This window comes from Pithys albifrons, chromosome 5 (genome assembly GCF_047495875.1).
Source record: "Pithys albifrons albifrons isolate INPA30051 chromosome 5, PitAlb_v1, whole genome shotgun sequence".
In the NCBI taxonomy this organism is placed as follows: domain Eukaryota; kingdom Metazoa; phylum Chordata; class Aves; order Passeriformes; family Thamnophilidae; genus Pithys; species Pithys albifrons.
The window spans coordinates 24608466-24624400 of record NC_092462.1 but is presented as its reverse complement, the minus strand read 5'-3'; the positions used below and the strand labels follow the sequence as shown (position 1 = coordinate 24624400).

Genomic DNA, 15935 nt, shown 5'->3' with positions numbered 1-15935 from the left:
CAAAGCAGATTTTCCCTTGGGGTTTCCCCAGATCTGTGGGCTTTCCTTTTCTTAGTTTTCAAACATAAAAATGACTAAGGACTCAGGCCTGGTGACTAACAACCACAGGATTTGCAGCAGTGGCCAGAGGCATCATGCCAAAACACCCCGTTTGGGGACATGAGTGACTGCGTAGCAAGACACTTCACTTCTGCTGGGTTAATGCAACAGCCTTTCCCAGTGCTCTTCTCCAGAGGCAAGGCCCTCACCAATCAAACAGAGCAGCTGTACTTGCAAAATGACACCAGGAAAAAAGCAGGTTGTGTATCCCATCACCCCTGTCTGACAGAGCTTGATTTGTCTTGTTCCCTTGAGACTTCATTTGGAAGTCATGTTCTTAGTTTTTAAACGTATCCTGCCAAGCTCTTCTTTAACAGACTGGCCAGCTTCTAGACTCATCTGTTTAGCATATTGCTGCTGACACACAATATCAACATGGGGCACATGGGGGGTCTGTTATGCTGCACCAGCAATACCTGAATAGTCTCAGATTCTCATTTCCATCAGAAAAGTAAAGAGAAGTTCAGTGCTGTTCAGGGCATAGAGTTATCTTGAAACTGAGACTGAGAGCACTCAAAACCAGCAAATACTTTAAAAGAGGAAAAAATATAATTTACAAACCAAACTCATGCCTGCAGGGCCTTCTTTATTGGTTCTAGACACGGTGTACCAAGGCACCTTACCTCCTTCAAGTCTCCTGTGCTGTTCAAACAGCATTACTGGAAAAGAGCTGTTCCTCTGCTCTCTGGCAGATGCTTCCTACTATGCTCTATCATCCTGACATTTTATTTCCCAATCTCACTTTAGAAACACGCTTGCTCTTCTATTGCTTTTAGTTCTCTTCTCTGCAGCAAGTATTTTACTTCTATCCTGCCACGACATGTGATGCTGTAAAGACATACTGAACAGACCATGAAAGGGCAGTCAGTTCCATTTCTTGAACAGTCCTACATGAAAACAGGCATTTCTGCGCTGCTATGGAGCCATCAGGTACCTGCAGAGGAGTGGCACTGGTATAAATGCAGTCACAGCTGGTGTTACTGCGTGTCCACTGCAAACATACACTAATCACAGATTACTGGGTTCTGTCTCAAAGCGGTAAAACACAACATTAGGCCCACTAAGGGTATTTTCATTCCCTACATACTGCTTTGATGAAATAAGAGCAAAACCGCTGACAGCAATTTTTTCAAAAGCTTAAGCAAAAATTTTCATTTTTGACATATAATTTTAATGATTAAAGTGAAAATCAGGGATAATTATTTATTAATTTTACCTTTGCCCTCTCAGGCCCAAGAGAGAGCTGGAAGACAGTCACCAAAGCTTCATTTGTTTAAAAAGCTATGGAGTAATATAGATGTATGATGTGCTTACAGACTAAAATCCATTCCAGGAGAAAGGCAACATGAACTTGAGCCTCACATACTTGCAGATATTTCTTGATTCAGGAAAAAACCAACTATTTATCATCATTCTGAAAAGTATTTTGATTTAGCTGAATTGTTCTGCAAGTCCAAAACTGAGGGCCAGCTTACTAATATTTCAATGCAGGTCCTACTTGCTCAGTACTTCTCTACCCTCCTTTTTTTTTAACACAGAAGCTGTGTTGTGCAAAGTGCTGGCAGATTATGTTGCTAGCTCCTGCCTCTCTCATATTTGTGCTTTCCTCAAAGCAGATATGAGGTTGCCAACTGGAAAGCAAAGCAACTAAAGAAGCTCTCTCTGATTGTGCAGTCCTCTGTAATTTGAGACCTATTTTCACTGAAAGTGGAGTGAAAGTAGCAATCTCTAACAGAGTAATTGAACAGTGGGATACAGGTCTCAGTCTCTTGTAATCTTCCTTCCAGCTGGACACCTCAAGCCTTCTATGGCTTCTACTGCATAAAATACTACAATTTAAGGAAATATTGGTGATTGCACAGGGCCTGCCCAAGGCCTGCCAGCTAAGAAGTGAGGATGTGATAGTGTCACTTGCCTATTCAAGAGATTACCTGTGCAAATGTTCAGAGCCACTTCTGCTGAAGTTCATTCTAAGTAATTACTTATCATTAGTTCCTCACAGTACTTCACCCTGAGTTCCACAGAATCTGCATAGTTGTAGAGGAACAAAATGGATTTCTACTCCAGCTCACATTATTGAAGGACTGATAAGCAAGTAGTAGCAGCCAAATCTGCCACAACACCTGTGCAATCCTTTGGAAGACAACAGTATAGTGCAGATGTAAGCAAGAGCAAAACTATGCCCTCTGGGAAGAACTTTGTGCCAGTGGGAGAAAAGCAGAATGGACCCTCCAGCTATTGTTTCTATATGTCTCAGTGAATCCCTTACTTGAAGTTTCCTATGAAGACTTAAGGACTTGCATGGAATAAAAAGCAGGGCACTCTCCTTCAGGACCAAGGTGGAGGATCCCCGTCCACTGTGTATTACGATACAAACATGCTTCATGCTCAGTCAAGATTTTAAGTAAAAGACATCATAGAAACGCATGACATGCTCATCATACCCTCAGTGACCAGAGTACTTTCTCACAGGTACTGGATCAATGAACTTCGTGGTGTGCATGACTTCTTTGCAAATGCAACAAAAATGTCTACATCACAACTCTACCTCTCCCAAACAGCACAAAGGAGGAAGAAACTTATTTGATTAGAGCAGTGCTGCCATCTGTGATTGGCACATGCAAAGGACAGAACAAACTGACTGCACCGTTCTGCCGTCAAACCCATCAGTTTCAACCCAGTAAAGCACAGTGTGGTCAACTCACTTGTCTCCATTATCATCCTGAACAGCAGTGAGATGGCGCTGAGCAGACAGCAGCATCTTCACATCTCCAGTTACTGCATAGTCAAAGAGAGCGTTGCAGTGACGCTTGGCAAGCTGCATGGCCTTCTTCAGGAACAGAGCATCTGCAACACAAAGGTTTGTCTTCATCAGTTCAGTTCTCTTCCTTGGAACACCACCTTCTTTTGACAGGCATTTGTGCTGTCATTGAAATACAAAGTGCAGACCATCAAGCACTATTTACAGATTCACAGAGATTGTTAATTGTTCGTGTGAGCTAAGGACAGAGGGAAGGAGTACCTTGGAAATAAAAACAGGTGCATGCTGAGCATTCAGGTAGCAGGAACCCTGAGAACAGTCAAGCTCTGGAAGCTACCTCTGGTTTGAGTGGCACTAAATTAACTGCACTGATTTACACCCATGTGTAATGAGACAAAAGGAGCAGGAACTTGGATCTGCTTACACCGAAGATATATCTAAGGACTCTTGTCTATAGAACAATTAAGAAGAACCTGTCATGCAGTTCTGAGTAGTTTTGCTTTGAGGAAACTGAAGCATAAGAAGCCTAAGTGACCCATCAAATATTGCACAGAAGCTCAGAGAAAAGCTATGAAATAAACACAGGGCTTTGTGCTCCTTCTCAGACTCAAATCATGCAGTTTCTCCTGCTTTCCAACAGCAGCAGCACAGAGAGTCTGTTCTATTTTAAGCATTCCAGCTTTCATAGTGCTTAGTATTTGTAGTATCGTGATTTTAGATTTATAAAATGTACAACCACTGAGATTTCAAAAAGCAGAACTTGTCATGATGAGGAGGCAAAAGGGAGAAAGGGGAGAAAAGAAACTAATTTGTGGAAAAAAAGTAACTCAGGCTGCTCTGTCAATACGTTTGTGGTTCTGCATCAGCAAGAAACTAGTGAAAATGAAACAGATGAACCCTCAAACTACAGTCGTCATTTTGAGAAGCAGTACCATCTGAAACCAGCCTGCATTTTGAGCAGTTTCATGTTTCTATAAAATCTTGTAAGGCTGGAAATTACTAAGAGCAAACAAGTACAACAGACTTTGTAATTTAAAGCACGCATACGGAGACAATACCCAGGATTTCCAGCTACACAAAACCAGGCATTTAGACTGGGTCAGAAGTGTGTCCCTGATGAACACGAACTCACCATTTCTGTAAGGCAAAGACTTAATCAGCTATCCACAAAGTTTACTGTTCCAGCCAACACATCACTGTAGTTGCTCACTGTATGCCTGGGCCGACACATTCATATTTGCTATTTACCTCTTAACACTAAATAATAGCATTAAGTGGATGTTATGTTCAGGATAAATATTCAGGATAAAGGGTGTTAAGCAATTCAGTCTTTTCTCATTCAGACATTAGACCAAAGAACTGGATGATAAAACTCCCTGGTTTTCCATATCAAACAGAGAAAAAATATCCTTCAAAATACTACATGCACCTTTTAGTCCAATATCCAAATGATCTAGCCTGCAGTAGCTATTTTATGGAGCCTGTTCTTCCGCACCCATTCTTCACATAATCTAGAGGTAAAAATTGCCTCCTTTCATGACATTACAATAGATACAGAAAAGAAATGGTCAGCTTCCTGCCTACAATGTTCATTACTCAGAAAATAGTTCAACAATTCAGGCCCCTCTTTCATGATTACTAAATGGACATTGCTAGTTCTTCATATCAGCAAAAGATTTTGCTCTCTGAACCAGTCATGTGATTTATCACAACCAGAACTGCAAACAGCAAGTTCTTCAGATTAACTCAAGAGCACTGGGTGTTCTCAGATCACAAGAAGCTATGCTTTGGAGGTTTTTACATCTACAACCCATCTATTATACAACTTTGGTTTCCCAAGCCATGGTTTCTAGTGCTGTTAATAGCAAGTGCAATACCTGGCTGATACACTCAAGATAATGTGCCCTCTCCCTGATCTAAGGAACAACAGACGTGGTCTAGATCATGTTGCAATTGGTAAAAGCCAAGAACAAAACGTTCCTTCCTGCTCCATTCCTACCAATACTATGTCTGTGTAGTCCAACTATTTTTTTTTAAATTTTATGATAAGCATGATTATTCAATTCCTTTAAATGAGTGTCCATGAATTATTTTAAAAAACAATTCAGGAAAAGGATGTCTTGCTGTTTGGGAAGGGGTGATTTGTGGTCTTTGTGTATTTTATAACTCTTCTGCTAAACCATTTCTATTGACTACTCTTGCCTTCCTCCTGTTTGTTTGTTACATAACATTTTGCTACCCAACAGGGTTATTTTATTGTGTTTTTGCCATATGGGAACAGACACCTTTTCATTTTAAATTCAAACCTGTAGCACTACTTTGCATGCAATTTAACAGAGTTGTTGCAGTAGTTCTTCCCTGCAATCACGACAACACCCATTTACTCATCCATTAACGTCTCTCACATACCAAAAGCCAAGTTAACTGCTGAATTGTATCCCGTGTGCCTTTGCTGCTTGGCCTGTTCCTCATTCAGGTTTATTAAAAGGCAGAGTTAAACATGTCCATCAGGCTAAGCTGTCTCATCTCCTTTGCATGACAAGCAGAAGCTCAAGTGCCCGGTGGCAGTACAAAGGTTTATCTACAGCAGTATGCATGGGGAGGGACCTTAGATTTGGGGCAATGGAACTCCTCCTGTTTGCTCCAGGAGGCATTACCACGTTCTGAAAACAGCAAGAAGACATTTATGGAGTTCCCAGGCTTTTAACACCAGCTTTGGTCTTACAGTAGTTTGATGTAACCTAAATATGTTCACTTGTTCACTTACCCTGCCACCTGAAATCTGCTTTATTTACTTCAGTTTTACAGGAAGAAGCAGTATCCTCCTTCTCCTCATTATCAGCAGACGTTCTGCATTCAATACTCTCCACAGTTTCCATCTTCACATCATGTTTCATGTTCCATTTGTCACTTCGTTTATCAGAGCTCTTCTGGTCTTGTTCAGCTGTGCTATTTGATAGTCCTTCTAACAAAAATTCGAATCATTAGTATCCAATACTGTTGCTTTTTTAATGCAAATGATAAAGTTGAACAAGACAAAACTAAACCCCGAAGAATCAATACAAAAATTTACTTTAACATAGGTGTTATCATTCAACTCATAAATCATACTATTTCAGATGCCAATGCACATGGACGGACATAGTGATATAACTTGCTCTGAAGCGACATCATGTTTTTGACAGTGTCTGCTTTGAACATAAATGTTTATATATTATACAGATGTACCTCTCTTTTTATGGTACAAGAATGTAAGTCTGAAGTATTCTTAGGAAATCCAGCAGAATTATTCATATTAATTTTTGTTTTCCTAACAGCAAATTCATCCTTGAGACTTTGGAAATAACCACGGAGTATTCAACATGTGGATCTGAAACTACTCTTATTACAGGAAACCAAGAGTGTCCTTATTAACAGCTTAGTATTTTCCACTGATTTCTCTGGGCTACTGCACAGTACCAGACTGCAGCAACAAAGGAAGATATGTCTTCTCTGGTCTAGTCCTCCAGTCACCTGTATTCAGCACATTCAAGCAAGCAAAAGGGCTGTTGCTCTAAACGTAGGCTGAATACAGAAGCACATGGAGGGGTTTTGGCAACTGGTTCTTAGGAGTTAGTAAAAAGGAACACACACACAGCTGTTAAGGTAGATTTGGAGAGGAAAAAAGAGAAGCATGGCAGTATGATCTACACAAGCCTCTCTATTGCGAGAGGTATAGGAAAAGAGACTGATTCTGGGAGAATAAAACAGCCTTCCCTCGTACACCTTGCTGGACTTGCATGACACCTGGGCCCATACTGTAAAATAAAATACAGGTCAAACTCAATTCAGCTGTGGAAAAATGAAATTTTTAATGTTACCATGTTTCATTCCAGCATTGGACTTCGTTGTGCCAGGGTGGAAATGCATCCCTCCAAAAGCAGAGTATCCATATGAAGAATAACTGAATCCTAAAGAAAGGAGCAGGATTAAGAACTAATTAGAATTACACCCTAAAGCAATGAAAACATCATCTAGGAGAACGCTGAACCTAAAGAAGTGAGGTTTTATTTTCTGTGGACCTTCTGCTTTATTCCATATAATAAATCTTCCAGTCTGAAGGTGAGCTCTCCCCACCCCTCCAAAACTCCAAAGAAATCCTAGGTGGTTGGCTCCTGATGCTCTCTACCCCAGCATCTGTAAGACCACACAAATGCAGCATCACGATATGCTTCATCTAAAACTCAACTGAGGCAACACAAGCTGCCTCTATGCTTCTGAATTTCTGTGACCACAAGAGACTCGTACTCTGGTGTTATGCTATAGATGTGCTGCAGGCAATGCATGTAACAATTTGGAAACTGCTGCTCTGTTCCCTGCTCTAAAAAAAGGGTTGTTGTTCAGATGACATTTGCTGATCTACAGGTTTTTAATGCTCTGCTGCAAGAACCAAAGCAATGCTCTTATGATCCTGCATATCACATACACTCTGGCTTCACTGTAGAAAATTTACTAAATAGTATCTCCAATTTTTTCATAGTTCTTTGCACTAACAGGGTCAATTTGTCAAACACCACTCATGTTCCAAGAGATAATTCAGAACCTGTTTAATTTTAGGCACCCAGTATGGTACTCAACTGAGCTGTTTCAAGAATTTCAGTGCTTCCAAAGTAGGAAGGCAAAGAGACGATGAATTGTTTAGAAAACAAGGAGAAGCTTGACTGAATTGAGTAAAACAATTATAAAGGCAACAGAATCAGGTCTTACTTTCCTAGGAGGAGACAAAAGTCCTCATCACATTTTAGAAATCAGAATAAACATCTATCCTGCTCTCAAAGTAGAACCCCCTTCCCTCTTCACCCAAACCCGCTGTCTTACCAGAGCCAGCACTGCCACCTGCCCCTCCATACATGCCACCACCTCCGGTGCCACTGCCTCCACCATAGCCATCAGAGAAGTTAGGCATGAGCTTCTGTCGTTTCCTTTGCACTTCTTCTTTATCTGGGATAGAAAGAACAGGCAGGAGAGGGAGTCAGTCCTACTGGTGGTCATGCACAGCACAGATGTGCATACAGGAAGCATTACTGCAGTTTACTAGTTTAGAAAGGAAAATGCGGAGCGTGGTGTAAGAGCCAACTTTCTTCAATCTCCAAGTAACAGAACCTAACTTTGTATGTTTTGAAGCAGTGAAAATTCCTCTGAGAAACAAGCTACTGCCAAATCCCCAGTTAGACCAGCAGTATCGCTGGGGCCTGCATGGTATCTTCAGTTGTGTCAATGCGTTGTGCTCAGACTGCAGGGGACACATGCAGGGATGTCTTGGGGGTCTCAGAGGTTCCTTCAAAAGTGTCTTGTGTACTTAGCACCCTGGAAATCAATGGTTGCAAAATCTTCAGTCATAAATCTGCATGAGTGCCCCAAACCACAAACTTGTTCAAGAAAACTTGCTTTTGGGGAATACAAGCATGGGCCCTACTGCTAAGCAAATCTACTTGAGAAATGGACCCTTATCAGGTCAGCACATTACAAGGCACTTGAGTTTCAACAGCGCAGAGTACTTGCAGTGCCCTCTGAACTTTCCTTTAAGGGATGGCAAGAAATGGTAAAAACTATGCTTGTTTGAAATTATTTACTTAAAATACCATAAGAGCCTCTAGAACAAAGACAGCTTATTGTCAGGCAGGACATAATACTGTCAAACCATGCTGAGCAGCAGTAGGACAAAAAAGCCTGAATGTATTTTACAGTGTAAGTACAAAATAAGACTCAGCCCCCCTGGAAAGAAAAACAAAATATTTAAAAGGACTATCCGAAGTGAAAATGTCATGATGAAAGCTACAAAAATAGGGATACAAACATTATATGGGTTAAAATCCAGCAGAACACTGTTGAGGAAAGAAAAAATATCCACTTGTTTATTAAACCATCTAGTAGTTTTCAACAGCCATATGACAAAAAGGAATTTCATGCACAGGCACATCAGTGAGTACATCAAATGAGACAGCTAAATACACGAAACAATATACTGAAAAATACATGAGCATTATTTCCAGGCACACATGATCTGTAAGTATGTATACATGCATGCCTCAGGCATACAGAAAACTCTAGAGAGCAATCTAGACAGGGAAACAAACAAAAAGTCCACATACATATGTCTAAGTTTGTGTGAACATTTGCAACAAGGGAAAAAATAGTTCCTCAATGGTAATTTTACAATTAGGTTGTATAGGGGATCTGAAAATGCACACAACAATGTTGAATTAATTTTACTTCATTAAGAGACATATAAAAGAGGTTTGCTTCAAACCTGGTAACTTTGTTCTGCAGTTGTACACTTCCCTTCCCATAATGCTTGCACAAGAGGTTCCTGAAATCATTACCAAGAAGAAATCCTCTGGCAACTCTGGAAGCTTTTGTGAATGCATGTTTTCTGTTCTTTTATTGTAACAGGTAAAGTAGACTCACTTGGACATCAACTACCAACCCTCCCTCCCCAGCTGTCCCGAGTCCCTTACCACTGATGCACATGTATTTTTGAGATTTTGACAGGCAATTCATAAGTTAGGCACAGAAAACATTCCAGATTAGAACTCAGTGGTGTCACCCGCAGGCAGCTAAACTGTTAAGCAGAAGGACTGCCTTAAATACAATAGAACACCAATTATGCGCCTTAGGCCTCAAGGCATTTCTATGTCATTAACGTTATTGGTATTTAAAACCATGACTGCTGCTGCCATTCATGTAAAACATTTCAAATGCAGACTTCAAAGGGCACAGATCCTCTAGTTAAACTTCTCTTCACCAATAATTTAGGAAGCAGGTCCAATATCACCTACTGTACTTCTGCTAAGTACCTAAAATTTTAAGCACAAGAGATTGAAACAGCACTTTTCTGGCTCTCATGAGAAATGTCTTGGGCTTCCTTAATCAGTACAAGCAATCAGGAAATTCGAAAACATCAGTGACGTTGGCATGATGTAAGAGGCGAGTACTGCAAAATACATACTTTTTCCACCAGACACCAACCTGTCTTTGGTTTAAGATTTTATCCAGAAGTACTGACCATAAAATGTCCTCAGATATTATTTTGCAGAAACTCAGAGGAAAAGAGTGCCATCTATTGTATGGACAGGCATGTGTGCATACAGGGAACTTGCAGGGAATAAGATTCCCTCGGAAAATACTCTCAGACCTACTGCCTACCAGTCCAACAAAAACACCTGCAAACCCATCACAGAGCTAACTTGCTTCAAACCGGCTCTGCCCAAAACGAGTGTGCAAGGATAATATTTTCTAAAAATTACAACTAAGAAAAAAATTCCTCATCCAGGAAGTCTTATTAAAAACATTTCTAGGGGCCCTACAGTTTCTGTTTCCAATGTATAAAACAAGTTTAATGAATTACCTTTGATTTCCGGATAGTAGAGAAAAGGCTTTGGTTCGCTTGTTTCCAGATCAGATTTCCTGCGCAGTTGTACAAATACAGATGCTGGCTTTGTGATATTGACATCTCGATACTTGGGGGTTTTGAACACAATAGCGAACTGCGAAGAAACAATGGGAAGATATCTGTCACAGAGCATGGGTTCTGACAACTTTGTTTGTACATCTGCACTACTTTTTAGGAGTTGGTTTACAGCTTGGGAGGCAAAAAGTCATAGCAAAGGGCTGTTACAACAATAAATTTCCACTTCAGTTTTCAGTTTTGCTTCTGACGTTGAGTCCTAAGGCCTTTTGGGAAAGACAGAACAGCCATGCAAAGTACCATCACATCACATATGTTAGCACTGCACTGTTTGTCCCCTTGTCATTTAGCACCTTTTCTGTGGCTTTCTCAGTGTGTTCACAGGAGCCCTCAGAGCTGTTTATAGATCATGTCTAAATTTACACTGGTGCATGTTAAAGCAATGGGTTATCTCCCAGTTTGCTCACACTGTATTCCTAACCTGCATAGTCGCCTAAGGTAGTCTTTAAAAAACTGCTTAATATTAAAGTAACCAGCCAAAGAAAAGGTCAGTACAGGATACAGATGCTTTCACCTAATTTACTAACTATAATCGTAGTTTACAGAGATAAGTAAATCATTAACAAATGACAGATGCTGTGTAACTTACTTGTCTGTGTACATCTGTAGGAGAAAAATCTCCAAAGCCTTCCCACATACCACCATTCTCATCCTCTTCATAGAAACGTATTTGAATATCATCTATAAAGAATGAAAGAAACACACTTTGGGATGCTTGTGCATTTGTTTAACCTTTGGCTAAGTTTATTTCAGATAAAAATCAACATGTTTACTTTTTGGCTGGATGACAGTATTACACAATACATCAATTACTTTTATCCATTTTATAAAAAACAGCAGAAAAAATATTTTTGACATCAGCATTAGGTCAGCCTAATTCAAATGACTTCAGTGAACTTGCTGCTTACTGAGCTGTGAAAGGAGAACTGGGTTCACTACCTCTTCCTATTCTAGCGCTATAAAACATTCCAGAGGAGCTTTATTTGGAACAAACATGTAAGGAGGGGAGAACTTGAAGCGTGAAATGCAGAAACCACCCTCTGTCCTCCAACAGTTTCAGTTCAAAAAACTGTAGCAAAACCTGAAGTGCCACAGTTGAAGTTCCGCTTGCTGCTGGCAGAGTGCCACCACTGTGGAGCTGCAGCCCAGAGAGACAGCAAGGGCGTGAGCAAGCAGCACATCAGCAGTGATCCTCCAGCCTCCAAACAGCCCAGAAACATGCCATTTGGCTTCTGCTCCTCTAAACAAATTTACTTTCATTCTCTTGGTATTTATCTATTTATATTTTCAGGAAAACATCACACAAGGAAATTCCTTCTCCAGCACCCCAGTGAGGAAAACACTAGGAAAAACCTATTCTCTCTAGGGTGACTGATGTAGGACAGGTTTCTGGAGCAGACTGCTTCCCCTGATCCACCACCTGCTAGTCTCAAGACTGTGAGCCACCAGTTCCAGTCCTGCTGTCCTGCATGCTCAAGTTCTTTCAAGCAGGAGGTTTCCGAAAGCAATGAGGTCAGGGGAAACCCCGATGTGGCTGAGGGGAAACCCCTCCTCAGGGCTTCCACCGAGGCAGGCATTTCTTTATTTATTTTGTGCATAAGAGTTATGTTTTATCTCAGTCCTTCTGATAGCAGAGGGTAGATACACTACTGAAGGAAAATAGTTTTTTCTAAGTCCCTTCTTTTAAGCAGCCCCCAAAAGTACTGTCCTTTTCAAAGTCCCTGAAAGCCCCCAAAGCACTCTCTCCTCCCAAAGTCATAGAAGGGGATTTGCAAGAACAAGACAGAAAAGGACAGCCTGCATTAACAGAAAATGTCAGTGTGATTTTAACATGTGCAGGGACTGATTCCAAACAAGTAAGAAGAGGGTCTCTACCATGCAATCTATACCAGGGAGTCCTAAGTATTACCTATACCTGAAAAATGCAAAGGATTTCCCTCATTCCCTTGTTTTTTTCTTTTTAGTTTAGCCCAAATACAATCAAGCACATTAACCATTATCTTCCTATACAAAAACAAAGCATCCAAATCCACACTGCCAAATTCTGACACATTCAAAGCCATAAGCAGAAACTGAAAACAAACCTTTGAAAAGTATGTTTACACAGTGATCTCTACCATTAGCATATATATAAAAATGAAGTTACTAGCAGCAGTGTTTAACACATTCAGTTCCCATCCGTGGTTACCAGAGAATGCTCAGTTACCCCTTGTGATCAGGAACTTAATGATAAATCAGAAATTTTAGAATAATTCAGTGCAGGTGTTAATTGAGTCGAATGTCATGCAGGACTCACTACCCACCAAAATATCCAGAACACGGGCAAGGGCAGAAACTTCAGAAAAACAAAGGTGATCACATGGTCTCTGTGGAGGCAACACAAGCTGAATTTGCTTTGCAATAGACTATTTTGATTTATTAAATTTCTGATTGCTGGCCTGACATGCAGAAAGGCTGAGAGCTTACAAATTCTTCTGCATTATCAGAGTGGGAGAAAACTAAGGCAGCACAGCAGGCTTCATGTGTACTCCAGAGGAACATCCTGGCATGCCTTACAATGCTCAGGACTCTTACCTTTCTGCACCTTGTCACAGAGAAGGTAAATCTCTTCGCCTCCTGTCACACACCCCGCTGTTCTGTCCATTCTTACAATTTTTAAGTTCGAGGCATTAGGAGCTTCTATGGAAAGGGAAGATTGAAAAAAATGCTTACCTTTTTTGTAACAGTTTTAGATTAAACAAACCCCAACAAAGCAAAACACAGAAATGCAATAGAACAACAAGTCTCCATTACAACTTACTAAAATTTGTCTGTGTATTTTCAAGCATGAAGAAATTAACAGCTTTTCATATGAAAGGCATAATCTTGTACCCTCTAAGCTTTGACTGAACTGTGAACTACACAGTAAGGTCCTACCACAACTACTCCACTAGCAAAGTAGCCTAGCAGGGAACTGCATCCAGCACCCTGCACTAGTACTAATTTTATGACAAAAGGGCAGTACAAGAGAACATAATATTTTCTTCTCTGCTTTCTGACAGCACAACACTCTTGAGAGCTGTTTCCTGTACCTGATGCTATACAGTGCTTTGTCAGTTTTTGGCCAGTACACTGGACTGTGGTAAAAGCACCCACCTCCACGGACCTTAATAGAGGCATCAATAAACACCTACTGTTCCTCTGAACAGAACTATCATCTGGTAAGTAAAAGCAGCTACGACAGGCAGTTATGCTACCACAATTTATGTCTGTTGTGTGAAAGAGGCTTGAATGGTGCCAAAGAAGAGTATAAGGAAAAAAAATACAACAAACAAAAACCAAAAAAAAATCGTCTGAAATTAGCAAGCAAGAATTCCCCTTGGGAGATCAGAAACTCGTAACTGACATTTCTGTAGCAACTTACGACAGCAGAAACTTGCATACAAAATTTCCCCTTTATTTGTCTCCTTAGTTTAAGTCAAAATTTTTGAGATCACTAAATTTCCCAGTTAAGAGCAAGGAAGAGTAGAGCAATTGCATTTAATACCTTTTCATCTGGACTCTGCCTGTAAAAAACGATGATTTAGACATGACTGTTGCTCAAAGATAAAAACGGTACTTTTTCTGAGTCATTACAGAATGACTATCAGGAAAATGGTAATCCACAGCCTCAGGGAGGAAAGCTCAGGCAGCAGAAAGGATTCAGGTAAGATGAGTCAGTATAATCGAAAAGCACAAGGGAAAACATGAAGTGAAAAGATTCAGTTAGAAAAAAGGCAAACAGATTTAACAGAAGTGTAAAAAATACTAATGGATCTAAAGGAAACAGATTGAGAATTCTGGTTGTTAGTCTCTCAAAACAAGGACAGGCAGAGGGTCAGCAAAACTGAAACGTTTCAAATTCTCGGCAAAGATTGAAGCAAAGTAATTTTTTCCTCACATGCTGTGTGACAAGGCTTTGCCACAGAAAGCAACTGAAAACTCAAAAAAACTCAAGCCCTTCTTATGAATGTAACAAAATTTACAAAATCCTCATAATAAAAGTGGCAGGATTAAACATGCTAACAGCAAAATAAAACCTTGCTCTGTGGCTTACATCACCATCCATTAAACACCAGAATGATACTGTATGTACTTGGACAGACATGGAGCTAATTATCCATGGGCTACTTGTTATTCATCAAGTAACAGGCAAGCAACAGGGCAGATGAGTCTACGTAGAGCAATACCTACCTACCATTTGCGTACCTACAAAACCTTGCCCCTTATTAAAAAAGTAATTAAAGCCAAATATACTTACTGCTGTCATATATTGCATCTGATATAACAGGATCAAGTTTCCGTGTGAAACTGCCATTACTGTCAGGAAGAAAGGCTGTAAACATGAGCCGCACGACACTGAGATCCATTTCCTTAGTCTGCTGTATTGCTGCCTGACGAATAATCTCTCTTTCTCGTTCTGCAATCAAGGAGACAGATGAATTAACACAAGGGGTAGGGGACCCATAACAAAACAGAGGGAACTAACATTACTATCAAAAGGCACCAATAGTGAGGAAATGTGTTATTTTACATTTAGTACCCATCAGGTTCTGTCTTTTTAAGCAGAGAGAAGCAGCTATTCCAATTGTACTGCGCTCATACTGCAGTTTGTGCATCTCATCTTATTTCAGATAAGGCATATAATTAAAAACCAGACAGAAAACTACTATTTTCTGCCCTCAATTTAATATGGTTGCAAAAAGGCCATAGGCCACCACTAAGGACATCTGAATTCCTGGTGTTAAGAGTCATAAAAAGAATGCTGGCCCCTTTATACAGTACCTGAAAGCAAGGGAGACCACACGTTTTACAAGGATATAGGTGAAATGCAGCTGAATGAGAGTGTTCTCAAAAGGAAGTCCGTAAGTTAATTAAGGATTTCATGTCTTGCTGCAATAATGCAAAATTACTCTAACAGCTTATTAAACAGCGTTAAGAGCAATGGAATATACGTGCAGCAGAGGTGGGTACAGGCAGCTACGAAGGAAGCTTCTCCATTCTCATATGTGTGTTGACAGCAAAGACTCTTTATTTCACACTCCTAAAACATGACAGCACATCACCTCTTAAAGGACACAGCCATGGGCTGTTTTCCTACCCCAGAGTCTGTATTTGCAGAAGCTCAACCTCCTTTTAGTGAAAGACCAGTAAAAACCAGGCCATCATTTCTACATACCAGTGAGCTGTCTGTCTCCACACCCTTCTGCCTGCAGATAGCCGAGTTCAGGATGCACCAGCAGTCCTGGGTTGTAGCCCTTCTTGCAAGCATCTATCATGCGTGTTTCCAGTGTTTCAAGCACTTTCTTCTTTGTGACGTGAAGTATTCCAAGATTTGCAAACCTGCCAAATTTTGATTGAGCAAAGTATTTTCTTACTGTTTTATGCAAAATCTGAAGCAGGCAGTCTTTCTGTTACCAGAGACAGCTACACAACCGAAGTCAAAAGCAGACTCTGTAGGCTTACTGAGGCACTACTAGTTCTCCAGGGTGAATTTTCCATCAAGAAAAATTGAGCCAAGCTTCCAACACATGTAAAATGTGCACTGTT

The 15935-nt window shown here is 40.4% G+C and overlaps 1 protein-coding gene across 4 annotated transcripts in view; it reads right to left on the bottom strand.

Annotated features, from left to right (window-relative positions):
* Positions 1–15935, bottom strand: part of NFKB1 (nuclear factor kappa B subunit 1) — a 56657-nt gene that overhangs the window by 10611 nt on the left and 30111 nt on the right. For 3 of the 4 annotated variants that reach the window (XM_071555929.1, XM_071555926.1, XM_071555928.1), the window contains exons 7-15: positions 15565–15728; positions 14647–14805; positions 12942–13046; positions 10957–11048; positions 10248–10386; positions 7718–7840; positions 6721–6810; positions 5628–5825; positions 2805–2946 (exon numbers count right to left, since the gene is read on the bottom strand). In XM_071555929.1, coding sequence (XP_071412030.1) covers positions 2805–2946; positions 5628–5825; positions 6721–6810; positions 7718–7840; positions 10248–10386; positions 10957–11048; positions 12942–13046; positions 14647–14805; positions 15565–15728 — 1212 coding nt within the window. The remainder of the gene's footprint in view (positions 1–2804; positions 2947–5627; positions 5826–6720; positions 6811–7717; positions 7841–10247; positions 10387–10956; positions 11049–12941; positions 13047–14646; positions 14806–15564; positions 15729–15935) is intronic. The other variant, XM_071555927.1, reaches the window with a different exon arrangement.